At 45.3% G+C, this 25360-nt stretch overlaps 1 protein-coding gene across 3 annotated transcripts in view; it reads left to right on the forward strand.

Annotated features, from left to right (window-relative positions):
- Positions 1 to 747: 747 nt before the first annotated feature.
- Positions 748 to 25360, forward strand: part of runx2b (RUNX family transcription factor 2b) — a 35043-nt gene continuing 10430 nt past the window's right edge. For all 3 annotated transcript variants that reach the window (XM_057016237.1, XM_057016238.1, XM_057016239.1), the window contains exons 1-4: positions 748 to 860; positions 16423 to 16685; positions 17747 to 17903; positions 19804 to 19908. In XM_057016237.1, the coding sequence (XP_056872217.1) occupies positions 803 to 860; positions 16423 to 16685; positions 17747 to 17903; positions 19804 to 19908 (583 nt within the window). In that variant the 5' untranslated portion in view covers positions 748 to 802. The remainder of the gene's footprint in view (positions 861 to 16422; positions 16686 to 17746; positions 17904 to 19803; positions 19909 to 25360) is intronic.

A 25360-nucleotide genomic window follows, 5' to 3' on the forward strand; every position in this document is an offset into this window, starting at 1 on the left:
AAAAGGAGGGAAGACAGGAGGGGGAAAAAGTCAGAGGAGAGTAGAGGAGAGGAGAGGAGATTAGAGGAGAGGAGAGGAGAGGAGAGGAGAGGAGAGGAGAGGAGAGGAGGAGAGGAGAGGAGAGGAGGAGAGGAGAGGAAGGGAGGGGAGGGGAGAGGAGAGGAGAGAGAGGAGAGGAGAGGAGAGAGGAGAGGAGAGGAGAGAGAGGAGAGGAGAGGAGAGGAGAGGAGAGGAGAGGAGAGGAGAGGAAGCCACAACAGTAGGCTGTCCCCTTACAACTTCTCTGCTGTGATGACATCACGGGGCATGTGACCCAGGCTCTCCAGTGACGGCACATGGAGGGCAGGAAAGAGACGAGTTTTAAAGCTGGTGCCTTTTGGGTTGTGTGAGGGCTCCGCTCGCCTCCCAAACAACCACAGAACCACAGACGTGCGGCTCGGGGTTGGTCTTTGAGGGCGACTTGGAGTGTAAATGGTTAATCGTCGCAGGCCAGCACCAGTCACAAGGACGGCACTAAGCGAGTAAGTACGTTCCAACCACACTTGCCAAGCAAGCAAGTCCGACAACATCTGATCCATCCGCAAATGCGATATTTGCCTCTGCAATTTTTTTCCTCTATAAAACCAGACCTGGTCGTTACTTGTGGTCATCTAAATAGTTGATATGTAAAAGCATGTCTTGTGGATGGCTTTTCCATTTTTTTCCCAACATGACACGCTGCGTGCTCTCGGTTTAGGACGTGTCAAGGGTCACGGAAACCACAGAGGAACAAAAGTGGGGCTTGCGTCAACCAGAGGCAGCTATGGCATCTAACAGCCTTTTCAGCACAGTGACACCATGTCAACAGAACTTCTTCTGGGGTGAGTACTGCTTTGCCAGTTCCTGTTGTGTCTAGAGCCGGGTCACGAGCCCCCAGTCATGGGGAGGACTGGGGGTCAGGTGTTGAGATTGGGACAGAGCAATGATGGGAGCTTGATTGGATCTAATTTGTGTCTAGTGGTTGAGATCAGACGCAGCATCACTGAAGGAAAGAATATCCAGTGCATTTAAAGATTCCACTATTTACTTTAGGTTGTATTTATAAATATGCCTAAAAGGGTAAGATGACATGTTTGTTCAACATACCCTCAGATTTACAAAGCGGTGCCATCGCAGACCCGAAAAACAAAGAACACGGGTGATATTTCTGACAAATGTAAACAGACGCTGCGCAAGACGGTTTACAGTTGGGCATTGAAACAAGATGTGGGGAAGACTGGATTCTCTGGGTGTCTCTGCGTCGGGTATGAAGAAGCTCTGAATTTATTTTGGTCTCCATCACGGTCGTTAATTCATCAGCAAAGAGTTCTGCAGCTTCCAGGGAGAATTAATGTGTTGTTTCGGTGGACGGGGATCTGGAAATCAAGGACGGAATCTTATTCCCCAGCTTAAAATAATAATTTCAAGCTGATGTAATTCTCCAAAAAAAAGGTAGCGTGCACTCAGATACTATAGAAATTACAGAACACTTTCGGTTTAAATGACCTCCTCCCGAAGTTTGAGATCTCGCGTGGATTCGATTAAAAAAAAAGACCGCAAAAAATTCCATCCCGATGAACAGTAGCGGTTTCGTCTTTACGCTATTCAATGACCCGTGGAGCCCGTTTTTGCAGCCTTTTCAAGATCTGCTGTATTCTATTGTGACAGCTGTTTTACACTACATCTAATTTAATCAACAGAATAAACGATGTTTCAGCTTGGCCAGATGATTTCTCAAATTTAAACAAACATTTTCTGCAACGCAAGAAATCGACTGGCTCGGTTTAATACCCCTCCTCTTCTCTCTCCGCTCTGGTCCATAGCCTCCGCTTCTGTATCCAAATCAAATGTTTAAAAGATGTTTTTAAGAAGTCGCTCGGTGGTCAGACACAGCTGTTCCCGGGCCTCTGCTCCGCACAGAAGCAGAGTGGCTCCTAATACGCTCTGAAAGCCGGGAGAGAGTGAGCGCTCTTCCACCAATCACCACCACCTATTACCACGTTAACCCCTGACCCCTCGCTGTGTCTCAGGGGTCGCGGGCGCGGGGGAATGACAGGAGAGGAGAGGAGCAGCAGGAAATTGAAAGCATGCTGCCATCGAGGCGAGGAGAGTCAGAGAGCAGCAGATGTTTGCAGATGTTCAGGTGGAGGAGCTCAGATAGACGGTGGTCGCGTTGGCGGTGCTGTTGGGCGATATTATTATTGTCACATTTAATGAACATCTGGGCTGCAAATCTGTCAGTGCAACCACAAAAGCCGCCCTTGATGGCTTTAATGTGAATTAGCAAGACCGCCAGTGCTTTTTGTCGTGATTATGAAGTATTAATTAAATGTATTTACTGTAGGTACAGTTGTAAAATCATTATTTTAACGTCATTAAATGTTCACACAGTGAAAACGCATTTCTTGAACATTTTTGTTTGAGAGGGTAAAAACAGAGAATCCACAAGACTTTAAATCTAAAATAGGAACAAATTTACAGTGCAGTTTATTTGATTTCAATTTTTTGAATTTATGTTTTACTGACCTCCATTGATTAAATATAAGTTCCTCATTTGTAAATTAGGAATATTCAGATTTTCCTGTTCCCACATTTTCCCGACACCAGACGGTCTGCTGAGAAAATAAGTCACAAAGTAATGTTTTGTTTGTTAGAAAGCCACATTACTCCATCCTGTCTGTCAGTGCGCGTTAAAGGACATTCGTAATTTAGGTTTCGGCAGTAAAGTCAGCCAACCCGAAGTAACCAGGCGAATATCCTCAATTGAGAAAAAGGCTGCCCATTAAAATTTATCCTGCCATTTACGTCATTCTTTAAAAAAAAAAAAAAAAAAAGAAAGAAATCTAATTCCCTCAAATGCATTTTATAACACTTCAGACTCCCCTATGGGGAGGGCCGAATAATCCTCCACTTGTGTGGCATCCACTCAGCCCCCCCGGCTTCTGTGGGAAACTGCATTTTCTATATTACAAACTTAATTCCATATAGACAATTACGCCACGGGAGCAATAAAGTTGTGCAGCCATGGCACAGAGGGGAAAAAAAAAAAAGGGCGCTCACACAGACAGACCCGAATCAACACGATCAAAAGAAAAAGCAGGGCGATGTGGGTAAATATCCGAAGACGCCGAGGGGAAAACTCTCCCCAAAGAAAATCTGGGATAATTTGCAGGGAAACCGTATATGTGTTTCAGAAAAGGCAGCTTCTGTTGCATAAGTGTTGCCTTAGATCTAACCACAGGCCTGCTTCTTGGAGACATCTTAAAAGTGAACCAGACATCCCCCCCCCCCCCCACACAGATGGGGGGAGACCTGAAGCCCACTCATCAATAGGTAATTTGAAAAAGCCAGGGGGAGAAAAATCCGAGCGCTTCTGGCTGCTACTGTGCAGAGAAGACTCTTCCCTTAACTCCACGCTCAAAGGAACTCTATTTAGCAACGCTTAATTGTACCTCTGAGGCAAACATGTTATTTAATCCCAGCAGGGTCATATTGATGGAGTCAAACGGTGCTGTGTGTGTTTGCACTCTGTGCCAGCTATTAGGACTTATTAGTGCTGGAGCTTTTACATAATTCCTGAGGGTAATCAAGAGGGTGCAGAGAGTTAATGTGATCAGTCTTTAATCAAAGATAGATTAATTGGTCTGTGTTTTCAGCCGAAGGTGCCCTAAAGTGAATGGCGGGCTGATTGTGGCCGCAAATCGGCCGTAGGCGGCTATTTAGGTCGAAATGTGAACGTTATGGGAACAGTGTAACCTGTGATTTAAAGGGCCTGAAATAGGTCAAAAGTGGAGGAGAAAGTTGTCTGTGTTTTTCTTTCAATTTGTACGCTTCTTTGAAAAGCGTAACCATTGTTTTCCCAAAACGGTGATTTAAACAACAGTTTTAATCAGAAAAGTTAGAAAAGTGATCAGGATCAAGAGGTGTTTTTATGTGGCTTCGACTGCTGCACTTTGTTACCTCTGAATGACAAAGTAAATAACATTTAGTCCAACAAAATGAAGCATTGCGGGGTTATTCAAACACGGGAGGGACGCGGCCCGGGTGCAGCTTGAGGTTACATTTGCTGCTGTTATGAAGACCACCGCCGTGGCCCCGAAATCAGTGTAGACGCTCACGCTGCCCCCTGTTGTATCTGAAAGACTGAGGGATAATTGCACTTTAATGATCAAGCAGCTATTGATAATGAACTGAAAATAATTTTCCTCTGAGGAGCTATAAAGAGTGTTTATATGTGTCTTTCCTCATTAAACAGCTGTAACTGTTAAATGCCTTTGCAATGACACACGCCAAATTAGTGCACTGTGTTTTTTTTGTGGGAGGGGGAGGCACGCATCATAATGAATTTTGAATGCGTCATAATTGCCACTTAGCTCAGTGCAATTGGGAGCTTTTAATGCTGCTCCGTGCTAGTTTCACTCTTAATAAGATCTCACAGCCCTTCATTCGTTTCAGCGGCATCCCGCTGTGCGAATTACTGTTATCCGCTATAAGCCCTCAGAGAGGAAGTAACTACCTAACACGTCGAAAATTGGTCTATCTTGGAAGCGCTTCACCATTATGAAAGAGAACACCGGTGTTAAAACCCAGATTCATAAAGTCGGGGCTTTGTTAATGGCCTTTCTCCTGTTTTATTTTACTACTTCGTGTCTGAAGATGTCTTTAAGTCGAGACCACAGGAAACTTGAACGGCATTGTTTTGCATTCCTGCAAAGCAGCCGATCTGGCTGTGCCCTCGCGCTCTCTGTTTCTAAAAAGGGGAAATATGGAGTGTTGAGCCTCCTGGATGTTTGGGTTCAGCCTGAAATGATGTGAGTGAGAGCGTGGCCGCAGCACCTACACAAGGCTCTACCTGTTCTGCCCCCACGCTGGAGAAAAGGGCAGGTTTTTCCCCTTGTTAGTTTAATCTTAAAGGAATGCGGCGTCCCCTCTGACACAGGCAAAACTCAAATACATATATATCTAACCCTACTCATACCATCAGGTCAGGAAAAGAACAGGGATTTTTAAAGCACTTCTGATCATTTGATGCTTTAATTGGCCCATTCTCCCCAGAAGTGTGAAGTGGAGTTGAATCTTTTTTACTCAAGAAAATGGTGAAACGAGATGATCAAAGCATCAAAGTGCCACGGCGAGCCCTGACTTCAGCTCGCTAGCTTGTCCCAGCTTGTCTCCAGACACTGATATCATCACTTTTGCACCAGTGCTAATCATTTATCATGCTGCGCATTTGAAAAAGTCTTGTGGATAAAGTCTCTGCTTTTTAAACAGAGTTGCCTGCTTTGGTGATGCACAGCGTCGCACATTTGTCGGTGAATCGCGCCGCTTGATTAATGATCTTACATAAACTGGCACCTGGAACCAATCCCCCGTATGTAGCTCCCCCTGTGCGCATTCCACACAGCCGCATGTTCAGGAAAGGTCGGACGGCGAGTGTTGCGCAGGAAGCGCAGATGGAACCGGGGTGGGGGGCTCGGAAGTAGAACTAAACAGAAAGGTGTGTGCAGTAAATGGAACAATAGTTTGGAGGTGCATTGAAGGGTATGGGGTGTCATTAACAACAGAGAGGGCTCCGTCTCCTAATTTACTCAAATTACCTGCCCACACGGTTGGCCCCCCGCCAACGCCGAGGTGTGAACACAGGAGATCAAATACACCTGAAAATCAAAGTGCCCACCCACTCGGCAACGCCCACGCAAGCGTTTTATGGTGGTCTGACAGCTCTGACGGCCTGTGTGAGCGGAGAAGAGAGGGCTTCTTTCATGTCAGGTGGAGAAAGAGGAGGACATTATAGATGTGGAGAGACATTTAAGAGTGGGGATGAAGAAACATGTGAAATATATGACACAACTGATGAAGATGGGGGGGGGTGGATCCGTTCAGCATCTGTAAGGGGCGACACAAGGTCGCTCTTTCAAAGCACCTCACATATGGCCCCACGGGGGCGGCCATTTTACCGTCATCTGTCCTCCTGCTTTTCCTTTTTCCCTCTGCTTCCTCCTTCTCCCACTCACGTCCTTCCTTCATCCTCCCCCCTCCTACCCACGCCTTCAGGAAAAGGGTGATGACAAATGTGGCGGGGCGGACGATGCTTTTTGGTCACCGCAGTAATCACAACAGAAGCACGGTTCCACCTGCGGCACACACGCTTGCACATGGAGACGTATTATAACGTGCACAAGACACTGAAATTAAATATGCCCAGGAGACAGGAAAGCAGCCTGGACAGCGTGCGTAGGTGTGTTTGGTGGGACGCTGCACTCTTTGAACTGTGAATAGTGTGTAGCTGATATTGACAAGTCTCTGGGGAAGGCAGAGAAGCTAGAAATGACAGCTCTTGTCTGTAAAGTGGCCTCCAGGGAGAAAGAGGGGGAGAAGAAGCAGTCGCATAATTGGTTATTCGTAATCTGATATATAGGTGGACAATTGTAAAGCCTGCAGCGTCCAACTGGTGTGTGGCTTCATTTTTAGCATATCAGATTTCACTTCAAGGAAATTTGATGTAACTTATTTCTCCTCTAATAATATAGATACGCGCTGAATTGACAAGGTGTGTATAATTTAAGTGCAAGGTGATTCCGAACCGTGCGATCTGTAACTGTTCCGGCTGGCGAAATGAAATGTTGGCTGTTTTCTGGTTTCAAACTTTGTTGAAAACGCTCAAGCGCGTCTGTTCGACTCTCGCTGTGAGGAAAAGAGGAAAAAAAAGTGGAAAGTTTCCACCGGTTTCTGCTTGTACAGCAGTGTTACGGCGCTGCAGAACCCCCCACCACCACCACCACCACGTTACATTTCAGGTTGTTTCAAAGGTGAGGGAGGCTGCCGTCTCCTGCGAGCGCCTCGCTTTGTGCCGATCCTCAAGCTGTTCCAGTTTACACACATTCGAACCCTTCGCGCTGCCGTGTGATCAAAGGCTGCAGACGTACGTACATATTGTCTGATCCCCGCTGGAGCTGTGCTCTGTCTGCAGAGTACCGTCACTCACCCAGACAGCTGCCCTCTTACAGTCGTCTGTAGTTCAGTTTGTTGTCGCTCCTAAAAAAGTTTTCCGTCAACTGTTGCGCTATTCACTCTATTTTCTATCTTTCACCAAAGGAAATAGGTCTCTCTTCTTGTTTTTCTCTCTTTCTCCCCCCTTTTGGACGGGGACCAATAACAGTCCTTTTCCACTTCACTCCTGGTGCTGAATGAGCAAAGGAGGATCCCAGAGGAGCAGGAATATTTTATTAGAGTGATATGCTGAAAGTTGCTCTCCGCCTCTGCCTTTCTTCCTCTCTCCTGTGATGGATTTTAAGGATGCTGCAACAATTCCGCGTTTGAAAGGAAACAGCTAGCGCAGAGCAAAGGCAATTCGGAGTTAAATGACAGACGGGGGGTGCTCCGGTCTTTTGATTCGCGTTGTTTTCTATTCATTTCTTGGGGAAAAATAAATAAATAAATAAAGCCCAAATTGGGGCAGAAAGTAAGCACTTCCATCCCAGGAGAGTTTCTCTGAGCATAAACAAAAATAGCAGCCACTTTTTGCTGACGTGCTTTTTAATGTGGGCTGGGTCCCTCTCTTTTTTTGTGAAGGTAGCTCCTTTTTGTTTTCTTATTTATGATGAAGCTATCATTCCAGGAAAGACGGGCTGCCTTGTGATTTATTGTCATTTAAAGGTGCAGCCGGAACAATGAGAGAATGGGTGATGTCAGATTCTTGAGCTTAATTAGAGGAAAATTAGAGAACAGTTTTAGTTTAAGGATGTTTAAATGGCCTCGGCAATTCCCGCAGAGTTCTATTTCTTGTCTATTGTACAAAATGTCACTTTCAGATAAATAGTGCATTACGCAGATGATTACACCTACGCAGAAACGCATTTGTGCACGCACGGCGAGACTGATACTTCAGCCTTTTCCTGCAGGGCCGTGCAGAAGCAGCAGAAACAGAAGAGTTGGTCTCTCTGGTAAACAAACACTGAGAGGCTGCTGGGAGTCTTCACGGGGCCTCCAAATTATAGTCCCGTTAACCAAAGTCTCCGAGCCAGCCCCTTTACTGCTGCACACACATACTGCGTGCATACGCTCACATCACATGCATAAACGCACATAAGCACATGCGCCTGTGCACATTAAAGACGCTATGGAGGCACACTTTAAAAGCACATATACAATCAGATTCTAATGGGACCTTGTCTGCACCAGAGCAGAGCCAAGAGTAAAAGATTTTATAGACATAAGACAGACCGAGAGGGGAACAGGCCCTGAGGGTCCATCATAAATATTACCCAATCATCAGGCTCACAGCGTGAGCCAATTACTGATGAAGGGAGAAAAAAATCTCTGGCAATGTGAACACGGGCTTAATCTTTACAGCTTTCAACCCTGTGTACCTGTATTATCTTATTAACTGATGAAAGTTGCTTGTCCAGGGCTGAAACGTGCCTCAGAGCGCCAACGGTTTGGTGATTTGTGTCAAACGTTTGCCCATTTTGCACAGTTTGATCGGTATTTTTCAGGGTTCCCCCACCCTCCGATTATCTGTGAGCAACAACCAGAATGGTTTTGCTTTTTCGGATGACATGAGAACATATCAACGTGATCTATGACTCTCAAATACGGTTGAAGCATTTAAGAGGATCAGGTCTTGGGAAATTATTTACCATAAATCTTGTGCCTCCAGAGGTGACGCCATAATCCAGGCAGATAATTTAATTTTCAACCCATAACCACATCCTACGAACCCCTCTGCCAGCTCCTCTCTGTATGTGTGATGTTGAAATTATCTTATGATATAATGCCGCACCACAGAACACATTTTGTTTGAAAGGCTGTATTTCAACAGCTAACTGATGTTCCCCAGGGGAAGCAAGTGAGGAGACTCCCCTCCCGGGAGTCGACCGAGGCGCTATAAACCAGCATCATCCTTCCAGTCAGAAAAGAAATGTTCCTGTCCTGGAATTATGGTCACGTCCTGCATTTCTGTGTGGAAAAAACAGGGTCATGGTCACATGACCTGTCATTATCTTCTGTGAAATCATGTTTTCCCTAAATTTTCGTCCTTTCTATCTTTTCCAAAGATGACTGGAATTTATCTCTGCCTGGAAGCTACGAAAGCGAGCGCCATTCTAAGTTGCATGTCGTGAGTCATTTTCTGACCAGTAGCCTAATAGGCTCAGGGTAATTACAGGCTAAGGTTTTGGGCAAAGGCCACTCTGCGACTGCGATGCATCAGCGGAGACCGTCTTCATACATTAACTCTTTCGGCTCAGAGCAAAGACATCCAAGACTTTCCCGGACAGATTTGACGTCCAGGGGATTTGAATGGAGGCTCCAGGTTGCGAAGCTCGGGCCCAATGTCTTGGAATAGCCCCATTTTGGATCATATTCAGGAAAAGGTTTTTAATATCCTGTTTATCTGATTGGCTGTTGTCTCGAGTCTGGACAAACTGACTTACAAATTTAGGCTTTTGACACTGATTACCCCCCAGAAGTGAAATAGCGGAGCCATGCCAAGACTTTCCCGCATAGGTCCACTTTCTGTCAGTAAAATAAATAAAAGCGAGTCTGGCAAAAATGGCCAAGCAAAACAGATAGTACATTTAATACATTTTAAACAAAAAAAAAAGGTATATGGTACATTTCAAGTTGCGGCTCTACAGTGTCTATGTTTAGGTCTGTGTGCAATTGGGCATCTATAACAGACTTTCCCCTCCCTCCTTCTGGCGCTCCTACATAGGTTTTAACATCGCACTTGGACTCGGTGCACCTGGACCCCCCCCACCCTCCGCCTCCATGCACATACACTGTACACACGCATACTTTCTAACTTCCTTCTTTTCCTCCAGTCTTGAAACAGGAGCAGTGGAAATGGGCTCGCGATAGTTGATAGCCCCCCTGCGAGTGCTAGTCTGGGCCGCAGCCTGCTCGCCGCTCCTTGCGGAGTCACTCTATCTATCTCGCTTGAATCGCCATAAATCATCCTCAATCCTGCTCCACAGACGGGCAGTACAGACCGAGATCGTCACCTATAAACCCAGGGTTCATTTTATATTGTATAATCTCAATGTCTCAGTGCTCTTGGATACATGAGAACAGCATGTCTTGCAGATGTACTATAAATATTTTGATACTATCCGGCTAGTTTGCAGAGAGGAAGCAGACTGGTGAAATACACAGAGGAAGGGAAAAGTGTAAAGAGGAATGTTGGCCTAGCCCGGGTGTCTGTATTGTCTTTAGCACCTACAGAGAGTCTCGGTCCAAGAAAAACGCTCTTTACAGAGTTCCTGTTCCCAACCGAGGTCCGGTACCGCTCCCGGATACGCCGCGTTTCCTCCAAGTCAATCCTTCAAACGGGTCTCTGAGGACGGGAGGCTCATTGTTGTGATTAATAGCACGATCAAACCTGATTGAGTGATAGACTGTTTGAAGAGAAAACCCACAGGCCTTAGGGACACTCGGGGCCCCGAGTCTGGGAAAGCCATCTCGAGGGAGGGTCTGATTGGTGGAACAGCGAATTTACAGCGAACTGCTAATAATAGCATAGCTGGGGCCATAGCTGGAGAGCATGTAGCAGGGCAGTGAGATACCTGATGACTTTAGAGATATTTTAAATGTGCGCACGTACGAAAGCGGAAAATCTGAGCTGTCATGTTTGTGCCCTCGCCCCCCGGCGCTGTCACACCACCCCATCAAAAGAGCCGCACTCCCACACGGAGAAAATCCACAAAGTCCTGGTGCTGTGACAGCAGGTGGTGTACATCACGTCAACATCTGAAGGTCCCCTGGCAGACTCAGCTCCGACTTGCTCAGATCTATCATTGAGGCTCTTTAATGGCAGCCTTCATCACGTATTACTGCTTTATTTTCTCCTCTCCATCTCCCAGCCCACAGAAGTTCCTTTTTTGTTCCTATTTTTAAGTACAAGTGATCTCAATTAGGGACCTCCATGAAGGCAGTAGGCGGCAGACAGTCAGAGCAATAAGACCAGAGAGGAAATTGTCTTTATACCCTCCCTCCCTCTCTCCTGCCACAAGCAGTGAGCAGCCACCCCCTTCGCAGCTCTTTTCCATGCTGCTCTCTGCCCGTCCAAGAACAGAGTGAAATATCAGACGGACCCTTTCTGCATGTTTTCTCCTCACTGAGAAGTACATACATTAAAGCTACCTCAAACTCTGACCGCGGAACGTGCCGCCTTGGTCCTCGCAGTTCACCGTGATGTCACAGGCTCAATGACAAACAGCCATTAAGGGCTTAACACTGGATCCTGGATCAGTGCGTGGATGTGATACGGCCAGGCTGTGGCGATGAGGTCACGTGGAGTCAGGTTTCTGCCAGATGACCTCGCTGTAGTCCTGTTGGTTCACAGGTCACACGTTCGAGCCGACTGACCAGTCAGGCCAGTTTGTTTTATGGAACTCCGAGTCGGTTAGTTTGAATATTTAGCTGCCTAGGCTGGCGGCTATGTTGATTGGTTAGCTGGCGCGTTGGCCTGCCAAACATGGAAACATCCCGTTAGCGCATGAGCCCCGTCACAGCCCTCCTCTACAAAGCTATAATTAGGTGTCTTGAAAAATGCACCACTGTGAAATGTAGCTGTAATCCCGAGTCTTTAGTGGCTATACTTTTCCCCTCCAATGATGAGCGTATTTGGAGCGGGAGAAAGTGCTCTTTTCTGGTTTTATTATTTTTCGATGTCAAGGTCAGACAGTAAGTTTGCATCTGGATGCTGGGATGTATCAAGCTGGTTATAAAGATACTTTCCCAATATTTCCCTTCATTATCCCTTAAAGTGAACCAACAAATACTCTTTAAGGGGTAAGAACATTACTTTTTCCTGGTAAAAGTTTTCCTTTTGAAAAAACTAACAATAATGTATACTGCCATAAAAATATTATTACACAAGCACTTTTAATGGAGGCAAAGGGTCACATATGAAAGGGTTTGGACACACTCCCACCAATATTTTGTACTTTACACTTAATATTTCAAGTATTTCCATTTGTATGGACCTAAAACGGAGCCAAAAGTGAGTGAAAATTGAGTGTTTTGTCTTCACTGAGTCATTTCTTTCATAGAACTAAAAGTCCAGTTTACATTTATTTACGTGTTGTGGAAGCAAATGACTTACCAATACAGGACCGTTGCATGGAGAACAAAGGTTTAAAGAGCAAAACTCACTCTGACAAGTAGATAATAGATATAGCTAATATTCCAAATGTTTCCCTTCATATAAGACATAGAGCAGAGAAAAGAGAGAAAATATGGAGATCTGTTTTTTAATTACTTATAAAAGGGCTTTACATGGAACAAAAATGCTCCTTTGTCTATTCAAGCTTAAAGTACTGTGAGAACGAATAACATGTCAACATCATTTTTTTTTAAAATTCCAAATCATCTGGTATTCGTGACTTTATAGCTAACTTTTTCATGTTGGAACAGTCCGACGATCAGACAAACTGAATGTCCTACAAGATTACTACTATAGTAAGATTAAAGTTAGGGACAATTCCATGGCTTCTCTTTCATCCCACAAGTATATCACTATATTTGTTATATATAATGAAGACAGAATGTTCTTTACAGTAATTTTCAAATATAAAAGTTCATGAAGTCATGTTATATTATTGGCAGTGTTCATTGCAACAATTATGAGGATGTTCAAGTTAGAATAAATGCAACCAAGTTCTTTGTTGTGCCCAACATCAAGATCAAAGCAGTTAGTGAGTTCGAAGCTTGCTATCAACCTTATCGGCAGCCGCCAAGTGGAAACCAGAAGAGAAACTTTCATTAAACGCTTGATCTCGAGACAGGAAAAATTAGCCAGATAGTGTCAGCTGAGTCTGATTTTTATTGAAAACAAATAATTGAAACTGAGAGGCAGAAACACAATATGCTCATAAATCATGAAAGGCACATCCTGTTCGGTGCGGTTCGCCGTGGCTCCTATAGTCACTTCTGCTGTGAAAAGTCTCCAAGCCAGTGTAACACAGTAGATGAATAATACCAGATCTGAGAGAGGATGCAGCTGTGCACCAGGCGAGCAGCAGCCACACAACCAGCAGCTCCACTCTCCACAATATTAAATCTGTTAATACCAACCAGGGTGGGGCTGATTTTTTTTTTTTTTGACTGAGCGGTGTATAGTCTGAAGTATTAATGCTTTCTCTGGTGTTTCCCTTCCATCGAGTGACAGATTTGAGACTTTCTGGCTGACAGAGCAGCAGAGCAGCAGGCCTTTCTGTATGAACACGAGCCATATCCTGTTGGAAGCCTGGAGACAGATGCTGGCTGCATGGCGGAGAGGCAAAACGGTGTCAGATGGGGCAAACGTTCTTTGATGAGCCAAGCTCGTCAAGGCCGGGGGGCGGAGTGTGCGCGCTCGCACGTGTGGTGTGTGTGTGTGTGTGTGAGAGAGAGAGAGAGAGATTCCCTTCCTGCTGCTGCCTCTGGTGGGACAGGCTGCAGAAAAGTCAAGATTGATTTGTGTGTGTTGAATGTCTGCATGAAACTGGGATGTGAAAATTATATCATAAACTCCTTGAGTGAGAGACAAAACCCAGTCCCAGCATTTCAATTCAGACATATACATTTGAGCTAATTTGGCTGATGAAATTGATTCGGGGATTATTATTACTACATCCCCAACATCGCCTCAATTGAATTCCACAACAGCATTATGTTTTCCACATTACCTCGGAGATATTCGGCAGTGAAAAATCGATGTTATCGAAGCTGAAACTCAACCCCGCTGGAGCGGCCGGCTGCACGGCTCTGCGAGGCCGTGTTTATCACTATTACAGATTTAATTACTACTATTCACATTTATCCATCCATGAATTGTTAGTTGATCTTTGGAGAATGTTGGACAATGTGAACCACATTTCTAGCATTTGGGGAAGGAGCGAGGGGGGGGGGGGGGTGTAACTTAATCACTCTCTTTCCCCCCTCCACCCTGTCCACATGATGAGGTGCCAGATGCATGTCAGTGCTTTTCAAATACATATATATATATATATAAACCGAGAGCTGCAAAATATAATCAAAACCCTCACAGAGGCCTCTCAGTAGTTCTTTCTATTTTGACCCCGTCCCCAAAGTATCAAAGGCCTTTGTCTTAAGGAGTTGCTCCTGCAATAAAAGTCATTTTTGGAGACACGGAAAAGGAACACACAGTGGCAACACAGATGCTGCTGTGTGATGTGGCACTCAGAAAAAAGGGAGAGAAAAAAAAAGGCCTCGTTGGGAGACAGATGGGTAAACAGGGAGGAGGGTGGGGTGGCTGATGGGAGCCAGCTGAGATACGAAGGCTCAGAGAGGGTAGATGATGCCCTCTACAGTAGACAGAGGGGGGACAGGCTGAACAGGCCTGCCCACCGTCAGGCAGCACAGTCATGGGTCCCACTGCTACTTTTATTAGTGTGAAACGTGATTATGCTGGGATGTATTGGCTACTTTTCATTAGATATATGACAAAAAACCTTTTCTTCATTCAAGTTTAGAAGAGTTGTCACTTTTTTTCTTGCATTATTTAATTTGCACTGTTGAAAGAAGCATGTCATTTTTTTAATGATATCACACAGTAATAGCAAAAATATATTAGATGATGTTCACTAACGATGATGATGCGGGGAAAGGGATCATGAAACTTCTTTATAATGGGCACTACATACTTTTCATCTAGTCTAATTCATTGTTGGGCTAAATTGAGAATAATTTCATTTTAAGATGCTGATTTTAAATAGTAAATCTAAAATGGTCACAAGTTCTAGCTTCAGAACACATTGCTCTTATGTTCCAGATTTTCTTATATGTGAGCACATTTTTGGTCTAGAATTGTTGCTATTTTGTGTTACGCAGTAATTCGATCACTTGACTTCTGAACTCTCCACCTTCAAGTCCTTTTTTATGCGTAATTGTCTTGTGTCCATGTTTTTTGGTCAAACATCGGGAAATAAACGTCATGAAACAGACTGGGCGTCATTAAGCGCACTCCAAGGGTCACCTGTGTGTTCATTTGAACGCAGCTTCATGCTTTTATCCAGTTATCACCTGTGATTGGTTCTCCCAACAAGGTGGTTTTCAATAATTACACATAAATAAAAGCCAATGCATATAATAATAAAAACATATTTATCTTTAACTCCTATGTCCTCCGCATCATATATCTCCGGGGATTTCTTCACATGGAGCTTTTTAGGTGGGTTTTTTGTTTGTTTGTTTGTTTTGGGGTGTTTTTATTTTCGCCAATTCGACTGGTGTCAGGAAAAGGCGCCAGTAAAAGAAACGAATCGTGTCTGACTGGAAATGTCCAGAGCGCGCAGACGGTCTCGAGCACCCGCGACATGTCAGGAGCAGAAAGTGTATGAAGTTTTCAGTAATGTAAAGAGAAAGGTGTGAGGTTTCACCCTCTCTCCGTGTAGGTGTAGACCTGTCCGGGAGCCTGCACAGGCGTGATAGATCACGGCGGAGGGACTGGTTCTGTCTCCAGACACCACGTGTTGGAGTCGCATCAGCGCAATAATTGCTGGGCGCAGGAGCTATATAAACCACAAAAAGCCTGAGCACGGGAAACCCCGGCCTCCAAACACTAACCACATTCACGGCTACAAAAACGGGATTATATTTTCCGCCTCCTTCATCTCGCCGGCGAGTCCCCCCCCACCCCCCGACTTCGTCAACCTTTTTCACGCAACGCAAACCTGCGTCACGACCCGAAGACTATACGGGGGGAAATATGGACTATTTGTAGGCGTCTCGTAGCTATGAATTCGTCTGTTAACTATTGTTAAAGTTTCTTTCATTTGAATCCCGCGTGCGTATGTGTGTGCACACGCGCTTGTGTGCCTGTGTGTGTGTGTGTGTGTGCCCGTGTGTGTGTACATAGCCTGCGGGCTTTCAGAGAGGCTTTCAGTTCTGCACAAAGACTTCAATGACGCACCTGGAGCTGCGCTTTGACTTTTCTCGAAAGGAAGACAGACACAAAAAACTTTTTTGAGCATTTGAGGTGGACTGTTTGACTTTAGAGGTGTTTTTTGTAACTGAATAGCCTGCTAGACGCCCGGACTTTCATTTCATGTTATTTATATCCGCACCGAGCAGCTACGCCTGCGTTGTAGCGCATGGACGCTTCCAGGAGAAGTTTGGAAAAGGAGTTTGTCGCTTAGAACATCATCGGGGTTTTTCAGGGCTCTGTTTGTCTTGACGAAGAAGTGTATTTTTTTGGTCTTTTCAAGGCGACCGCTGAAGTTTGTAGTGGAGAGCGCGCTGCCTGCGTGCGCTCACAGCCCCTTTTTTTCCGTTGGCAGACGCGCTGAGGTTCAGCGAGCAGCGGCGCGCATTCCCAGTTTCTCCCCGAGTTTGAGAGAGTTGGGTGAGACTTCGGTGCCTGTTTTATAATCCACGCTGTTGTGATGCGAATCCCCGTAGATCCCAGCGCGACTCGGAGGTTCAGTCCGCCGTCCAGTAGCCTCCAGCCGGTCCCAGGGAAAATGAACGATGTGAGCTCCCCGACCGGGCAGCCGGACGCGGCGGCGGCGGTACCCAGGCTGCGTCCCCACGAAAACCGCAGCATGGCAGAGATCATCGCGGACCACCCAGCCGAGCTAGTCCGGACCGACAGCCCGAACTTTCTCTGCTCGGTCCTGCCCTCCCACTGGCGGTGCAACAAGACGCTACCTGTCGCGTTCAAGGTGAGTCCCGTCTCTGTGACGCGTTGCCAGATTAAGAGGTAAACCACAAGGTGATTCCATGTGCAAGCGCCAACAAATTAGACCACAAATTGTTATAAGAAATTATTTTCTTTAATCCTTAAAAACACACCCTTTTTATAACGTCTGCCACTCTTGCACTGATGTTTCTGTCTGGAGGGAAAAGTATGGCGTTAATGTTTAAAGATTAAAAAAAATAAAATAAGGCCACACGTATTAATGAGTTTTAAATTAACATTGTAACACAAGTTAAAAAGTAAAGAAATAATGTTCATTGTCATTGAGATGTCAGAGAAGTTGTGTATTTTAATTTAATGTTTCCCTTTAAAGGCGTTTTTATGATAGAATTTTTTTCATATGTAATTTTTTTTTTAAATCCAAGAAAAATATATCATCTTCTGTACCATGCAACCACTTTATGACACCCATTTTAATGATTACACCTAATTATTGCAATCAGCCTTCACATGAGTGCATCAGACCGCAGATACACAAAAAGCTCATTTATCACGAGACATTTTATGCATCTCAGGCGTCTCCATGCATTTTGGAAGCCTTGACAATATTATGATGTCGTGATAATTCACAGGAAAGAGCCTATTAATTACTTGACAGATATTGTTTAAAGCACGCTTCAAAGAAAGACCAAAGTGAAAATTCTGGATCTGCAGCCGTGGCGATAAATTGGATGTGACACTTTTTAAAATAAATGTGTTATTTAAATGGTTGGCTCTGTAATTATCGCTGCACTGTAGACCTATTCCTGCTCTTTTATCCGGCTCCAGGAATCTAAATGATAACACAAGGCTTTTCAGTTGTGAAGACTGCAGAAATAAATCCATCTAACCTTTATTAGTGAAGGTCTGATTTCATTCAGCATTCTGCTGTTAAACAGGAAGAATGCTGCAATTAAAATCTATGCTAATAAGATTTTTTTTTTCTTATTTTCTGTAATTGTGAACAGACGACGAGACGTTGCAGCTCGTGCGGAGTCAGAAGTTCACTGAGTCACGGTGAAATCACATACTGTCTTTCTCTCCCAGGTGGTCGCTCTGGGAGACATACCTGACGGCACGGTGGTCACAGTCATGGCGGGCAACGACGAGAATTATTCGGCCGAGCTGCGTAACGCCTCGGGTGTGATGAAGAACCAGGTGGCTCGCTTCAACGACCTGCGCTTTGTGGGGCGCAGCGGCAGAGGTGAGGCCTGAAACTTCCCTTCACTGCACGCTACCGCTCAGCAGGACCCCGTCAGCGGTGTGGATTAGTGGTCACGTTCCCCTCGTGGCAACCACATAATGATCTCTAACTCTCGCCTCAAATCCCACCACCCATCTCCTAAAATAAAGATGGTGAATCATGCGGCAACCACTCACATTGCTTTCAAACAAGGCCCTTTTTATGCCTTTATTCTGGCCAACCATTTTCCCGATGGGACGAAAAGTAAACTTTTCCTGCTTGGCAAAGAGTGCTTGCAAAACCAGTGTCAGTGTTAAGGGACATGTTATTAAAGTTTCATTGTCGCTCCTCTTACGTGACCCATTCAAATTTATCAACATATTATTTAAACTTCATCTGGGCTGCTGATCACTGCAGCTCCTATCAACGCCATTATGTGCACTCCTCTCACGTCACATGACCTTCCAGCTTTGCTAATAGAACACATTGCAGCACTACACCTTGGTGCTGGGGTTTGAACAGGGATATGGCTCTGAGGGTGGCACACTGGTGCAATAGTGGACCTTGCTGCCTCTCAGCAGCTGCACCGACACCCAGTTCTTGTTTCTCTAAATTACTCATAGGTATGATTGTGCATGGTTATTTGCGTTCATCGTTCAGCCCTGTAATTAAATAAAGGATATATTCTCTGTTGACATGAGCTCCAGGCCTCGCACATCACAAGGGTGAGTGGTGTAACAATTCAGGGAAGGTTGAATTTCAGTGAAAATCGTGTTTTTTTCCATGTCACACTACAGTGACTCTGAAGCTAGGCCCCAGCAACTTTCCCAAAAACTTAGAATATTAAAAATATCTGCAAAATAAGAGGATTATATATTGACTTTTGAACCTGTATCTGTTGCCATGGCGACTCTGAATATGCAGACTCACCATGACACAGAATCGAGCAGGAAGTGACATCAGAGCCATGAGAGATCAGACTACGTGGGCTCTGAAATAAATACCCAACAATAACAGAGATAAGTTCGACCGGCAGGAGCTGATAGGATGTTTATGGGCTGGAGGGGAGGAGAGGAGAGGAGAGGAGAGGAGGAGGAGAGGAGAGGAGAGGAGAGGAGAGGAGAGGAGGAGAGAGGAGAGGAGAGGAGGAGAGGAGAGGAGAGGAGAGGAGAGGAGAGGAGAGGAGAGGAGAGGAGAGGAGAGGTCCTTGTCTGGATTTGTGTTCATTTTTATTTAGTTCAGATTAAAACACAGATAACTGTTGACTCAGCTTGTATTGTAAAATCCCAAGCTCAGGCTGATGCACATTCACCTCAAACCTCATCAGGTTTGTGGGTCACCTGTTGCACCTGTGTTGTAAAGCTGCCCAGAGAGGGATGTTTACACTGGGCTGGAGTGAAAGGGGAGGACACATACGGGTAGCTGCCTACGTCTGAATGGACAGCTGCTCCAGCGATGAGTTGCTGAGAAACCTGCCCCCCACTTCCTGTTTCCTGTGTGTAGCCACGGCGACGTGATGCATCAGCATGCCTCAGACCTTAGTGTTGCTGCTGACTTGGCTGTTGCACTCTGATTCATGGATGCACATAAGAGCGTGCACGCACACACTCGACCCCAAGGCAGCAACTGTTGGGGATTATCAACAGAGGAAGTGACTGTTAAAATGCCTCTCGCCCACTCACACAGCATTAGCCCCAGAGAATACATGTAGATAACAAGACGCTGGCTAGACAAGACAAGCTAAATAGAGCTTCTCAATTTTGTCTTCCACTAATCCTCTTAAAGGCATTTTCCCTGTCCTTTTGTGTTGGCTATTGTTATAAGTCGCAATCAGAATTGTGACTTTGTGATTTTGAATGAATGCAGGTCATTGTCTGTGAAGTTGGTATCTCATCTGATGGTTTTTTTGGTGTCACCACAGGCAAGAGCTTCACGTTGACAATTACAGTATTCACCAACCCGCCACAAGTGGCAACATACCATCGAGCCATAAAGGTTACCGTCGATGGACCACGAGAGCCCAGGAGTGAGTACAAACACGCACGCACAAGCTAACGGGGAGGGGGTATCTTAAACCAATAAACAAAATAGAAGAAAAAACAGGATGTGTGTTTACCAAAATGCATCTTTCATTAGCAACATCCTGCATCAACCTCTGCACCTTCAGTCCGTCTCAGATTTCGGAGGGCTGAACTGAGATCACCTGGAAGGCATCAAACTTTAAAAAGCTCCACCAGACGCGACACAGTAACTGTTTTTCACCAAATGAGAAATAATCCCCCAGACGAGTAAACAAGCTCGAGAACGCCAGAGCGTAACTTTGACGAAACTATGGGTGTGTCCCTCTTTGCAGCTAAATTCTGACTGCAACAGGCTGGTAAAACAGGTAAATCAACAAGAGACCAAATACGTATTGAGAGGAAAAAAAGTTCTGATTGCATTAAAAAGCAAACAAGCTTTTAATTAAGTTGTTCTTCCAGTCTTCCATCTGACAGTTTAAAGACAAACAAGAGGAATAACAAGTGGGGCAGATATTCCTTAGAAGCTACATTGGGTAGCAGAATGCTAGCATCAGCTCATTTTAATGGGCCATATAAAAACAACTGAGGAGGGGAAAAAAACTTTACTATAGCCATCAGTGCCAACTGGTCTGGCATGCAGCTGTTTCCCCGATCCACCTCCCTATTCAGAAAAAAACGTCTCATCTCACCGCGTCTTGAAAGGGAAACCTCGCTGGACATGTGACCAGGGCACCCTGAGGTGTCACAAACCTGAGTGCAGGGCCAAAAAAAAGGCCTTAAATGCTCCGAGTTCAGCGTTTCTTCACATGCACCTTGGAACAAAGACACATGTACTCGACAGTCGTGTGCTCTCTTTCCCCCCCTACATCCCTTTTTGCTCGAGCCATCTTCTTTGATCAAAAGCATTTCCTGCGCATCTGCTGTCCCCCGTCAGATGACTTTCAAACAACTCCTGTTATTTGGTGGTGAACAGATGGGAGTCAGAGCTGAACTTGTTTAGGAAAAGCCTTCGTTTTGGTCTGAGCACAATGAACTCTGCGTCCAGAAAGCCTCCCTGGAAGGCACATGTGAACCAGGATTAAGCCACAAACCTAACAAAAAAGGGGGAAGCGTCACTACCTGATATCATATGAAAGAGAAAGTTTACACTTTCATCTATTATTTTCCGGCCAATCTGTGGTCGGAGACAGAGCTTTTAAGTCGAAGTCTGCGTGTTCCAACCTCAGTCTCAGGACAGCAATTTAAGCAATAAATAGTATTTCATCATACGTAACCCCCCTGAACTTCTTTACTTTGCTGTTAAGTGGACAGAATTACAGCGCTGGTGTAATTTACTCAAAAACTACAGCCAGAACACGTCTCCCTCTTAGGGGTCATTAAGCTGAGGTCGGAGGGTGGCAAAACACACATGTGCCCCCTCGACTGCATCCCCCCCCCTCCAGGTTTGGAGCACAGAGAGACTTAGAGCAGCGGCTGTCTCTGAAATTGTGATTCTATCTGTGACCGCTTCATTGACGCATGATGGGGGTTCTTTGTGGCCATTACAACTCTATTTTGTGTTAAACTGCTGCGTAATTAGGGGGCCGGGCCCCTGCGTGAGAGGTCCACACAGAGAGCGTCTTTAAACCTGGCGTACACTGGCACTCTGTGGTCCTGCTCTGCAAAAGCAGCGTTGTGTTTGGAAAACAAGCTGACGGTTTTCTGCGCACGTTTCTGCTGACATAAGTTCTGCCCTGCGAATGACACGACAGCTTGTGGGTGTCCCGTTCAGGAAGGACGTTTTGTGTCAGCTTGTTTGATGATCCTTATGGCGGCCATATGAGGGATGTCATTTTCCCAACAGTACCTCATCCAAGTGGGGGAGATGAAATTGGACCACCCATGAATGAGCAGAGCTCATATCTCTGAACTGCAGTGCTGAGATTGAGCTAATTAATTGCGCGGTTAGTGTGAGGAATATCAGCGGGGCCTCGTTTAAAGATTTGTGGTATGATTTTCCTGAGAGGTTTACTGTTTCGGTGTGGGTATGGCAAGTGGTTAGTCAGGTCTCTCTGGCCACTGTGCTATTAGCGGGAGGCTAACTCGGTTTCTGTGGCTTGCATTGTGCTTAATTGCTTGACAGCTCTTGGTTATCCTGTGGTTAGCCACTGCGCTAACAGCTTTGCACATATGCTGCACATATATCCCTACGCTTGTGCGTGCAGGTATGTGCGTGTCCCATCTCTTGTGTCAATATGTTTGCATGTCTGCATGTGTGAACCCACTGGAGAGACGGGTGTTATTGGTGTCATTAGTCCTGTGCAGCCGCTGCGCTGATTGGAGCAGCGCTAATAGACCTCATTACATGTCATTTTGAGTTAATAGACAGGGAGTGGCTGTTTAAAGCTGTATGCTTTTATAGGTGCCTCTGTCTCCTTTCAGCCGCCGCCGCTGTCGCGGCTGGTGACTGCGGCTTACTCAGACAAACTTCCTGAAAGATAAAAGCAAATATGACAAAAATGACCCAATAAAATGACACAATATCCTGAGCTTCCTGTCCAAATCCACTGTTCCCATTATGGGTAAATGATGATGTACACACAGAGGAGGTGACAAAAACCACTGCGGCGTCACACATGCTGTGTCTCTCTTCACATGTTCAGAGGACAGTGTCTAAGTGGTGTGGGTGCTTGTGGTGTGTGTCAGCGATGGAGGTTAGTGGTCAGGCCTCTCTCCCTTGTCTTGTGTTTGAAGCTTATGGGTTTGGGGGTTCTGGGATTGGGGACCAGGTCTCGTGCCGCTTGGCGTTGGTCGGGGTGTTAACAAGTCTGGTGAAGACGCCCCGGATATTTAGTCTGCAGGCGGTGGTTGTGATCCCTATCTGACAAGTCAGGCTGTTCAACCGACACCTATCCGTATATTCATCCATGTAGACCCTCACAATAAAAAACACATTGACAATAATCACGAAACTACATTTCTAAAATGCATTCAGATGAATTTACAAGACACTGAGGTGGCAAGTCCCTTTTTTTCTCTCTTTCCAGTGTCTGATTTCAGACACCCATAGTTACTAAAATGGATCCAGGAACAGCCAGGAAAGCCCTTGCCAAAAGAACTCAGGCTCCGGTCCAGCTCACAAGGGGCTGTGAGTTGACAGATTTATTTTGGAGCTAAAACTAATTCAGCTTTGATGAATCATCACATATTTTATATCAGTTGTGACGCTAACCAGTGAAAAGATAGTGATGCGGAAGCATTGATTAAATCTTGAGATTTAGATGTGGATAAAGTGAGTTACATCAAAAGAATTGTGAGATGTTGACATCAGGGCACACATCTATGGAATTTGGTGAGTAAAAATATATGGAACTTCACGAGTAAGGAACAATAACACCAGTTGCTATATTAGCACAGTTGCTAAACTACATTGTGTAATTGAATAGAGTGTCATCTTCTATACTGCTAGACTGGAAACAGTTTTGATAGCATTTCAGGATAACACCAAAACACCTATAAATTACTATAAATTACCTTTTTAAGTCCCCAAATATGATTGTCACCACGCAATTTCAAAATGCTGGCTTCAAAAAGGCTAATTAGGCTGCGAATATGATGTCAGGCGCCTGGAGGGCATCAGGCCATGCTGTCAAAACAATCAAAATGCTGTAGCTTATGCAACATGTCTTCTCTGCAATTTTCAGGTAGTTAAGGAGCTTTTCAGAAGACCCCAAACTATTTTCTCACTCAGACACAGATGCTCACACTTAACCGCTGCTGCCTAGAGTCAAAGCAGCGTTTAACAATGGGAGCCGGACAAATAAAACTCAACAAAACATCAGCGGGATAGGATTGAAAGTGGAAGAAGGAGGGTGGGGGGGAGGGAGGGAGGGGAAAAAAAAGACTGCAGGCTTTTCCAGAGGCAGTCAGTCAGTTGAATGTCTCATGAAGTTCCTTGAAGAGGTGCCAAGGCCTTTAGAGTACAAAACACAAAATCATTCAGCGCTGCGGAGGAGAAGAAAGCAGACTGAAAAGGCAGACAGTGAAAGATTAAAAAAGAGGGACAAAGATTACGAAAGTGGGTCCAGAGTTGTTTGGCCCCGAGCTGCGGTGAAAACATCCCGGATAGATTTGTTCTCTGCTGCTCTGAATCAAAACACTTGCCTGAGGGAGCCTGCGTGTGCGCTCTTTTCGTGTCGCACAGGATCACGCGCGTGTGCGTATAATGTGTTTTTGTGTTCGATAAATACCTCAGCTTTGGGAATTGTTGCATATTTCTGCGTGTGCACCTCAACTGTGAGTGTGTGAGTGCGTTTGCCCTTCCCTTGCCTGGCTTGCTTCCTCCAGGCTGGAACGCATGGACCACACAGACGCCTGGCAGCGCTCCACGACAGCCTGGCTCCCTCTTTTCGTCGTCTACTTTGCTCCTTTTCTGTTCCCCCCCTTTCTTCCTTATTTCTCTTCTTCTGCTTCTAATTGTGCATTTAAAACTTCTCTGTCTTTTTATAACAACCCGCTTAGATGACGAGCGCCCATTTTCCCCGCCAGTGTTGCTGTCGCCGTCAGACTGCCACCTGAAATAATTTTAGTGCGGCTGCTCAAAAAAGAAAACATGGCCACTGTCAAAAGATTAAAATGAGGAGGCAGGGGTCAATGTCTCTGAGATGACTGACACGAGAGGACTCACACACACACACACACACACACACACAAGGTGAGCGGGTGTGGTCGGGATGCTTTCTTTCAGTCGGGACGCAGAATATAGATGATTTATTCAGAATGTTTCTGGTGGTTTGCTCACGCAGTCGGGCTGCAGGCAGGAAAATGAACCCAGAATCTGTCAGAGGGTTAATGTTGGTATGTTGTTGTAGGAGAGGAAGTTTTGAAAACCCTTCAGGTCCGTACATTAAATTGGAAGCTTGCTCTTCTGCCAGGTAGGCTAAATAGCTGTTGACTTAACCCCAACCATGCCGGCGTGTGTATTAATGCCGGCTCTGTGTGCATACATTATGGAGGAATGCATGCATGTGTATCAGTCAGTTGTGTGAGCCTGAGGCCACAGCCCAAACTTAATTAATACACCTAAAATGTCTTCTCCTTCCACCTTCCTTTTAGTATCAGACAGTTGTTTGGAACTGTCATTTTTGTAATATTTAAAGTGAATTTCCATCCGACTTTCAACGCTAATGACCGTCCAGCTCCTGCGTGTGTATAAATAACAGGAGGTGCAGTTTCCCCCATGCTCTGCTGAAGCCCACCAGGCTGAAACGTTAGTATTTGGTGACATGTCTGGGAAAAAAAAATAAAAAAAATGCGGGACTTGAGATTGGTCGGCGTTGTTTTGAGAACAGCATGTGGGCTACCTCTGTTTGGTTTGGAACTATTGCAAGAAGACTGTTTCAAAACATTTTAGCCTCGAGAACAAAGGTTTTTCAAAATGACTGTGAAAAATCTCGGAACACACTAGTCTGAAGCTAA

The sequence above is a fragment of the Takifugu flavidus genome, chromosome 19 (genome assembly GCF_003711565.1).
Source record: "Takifugu flavidus isolate HTHZ2018 chromosome 19, ASM371156v2, whole genome shotgun sequence".
In the NCBI taxonomy this organism is placed as follows: Eukaryota; Metazoa; Chordata; class Actinopteri; order Tetraodontiformes; family Tetraodontidae; genus Takifugu; species Takifugu flavidus.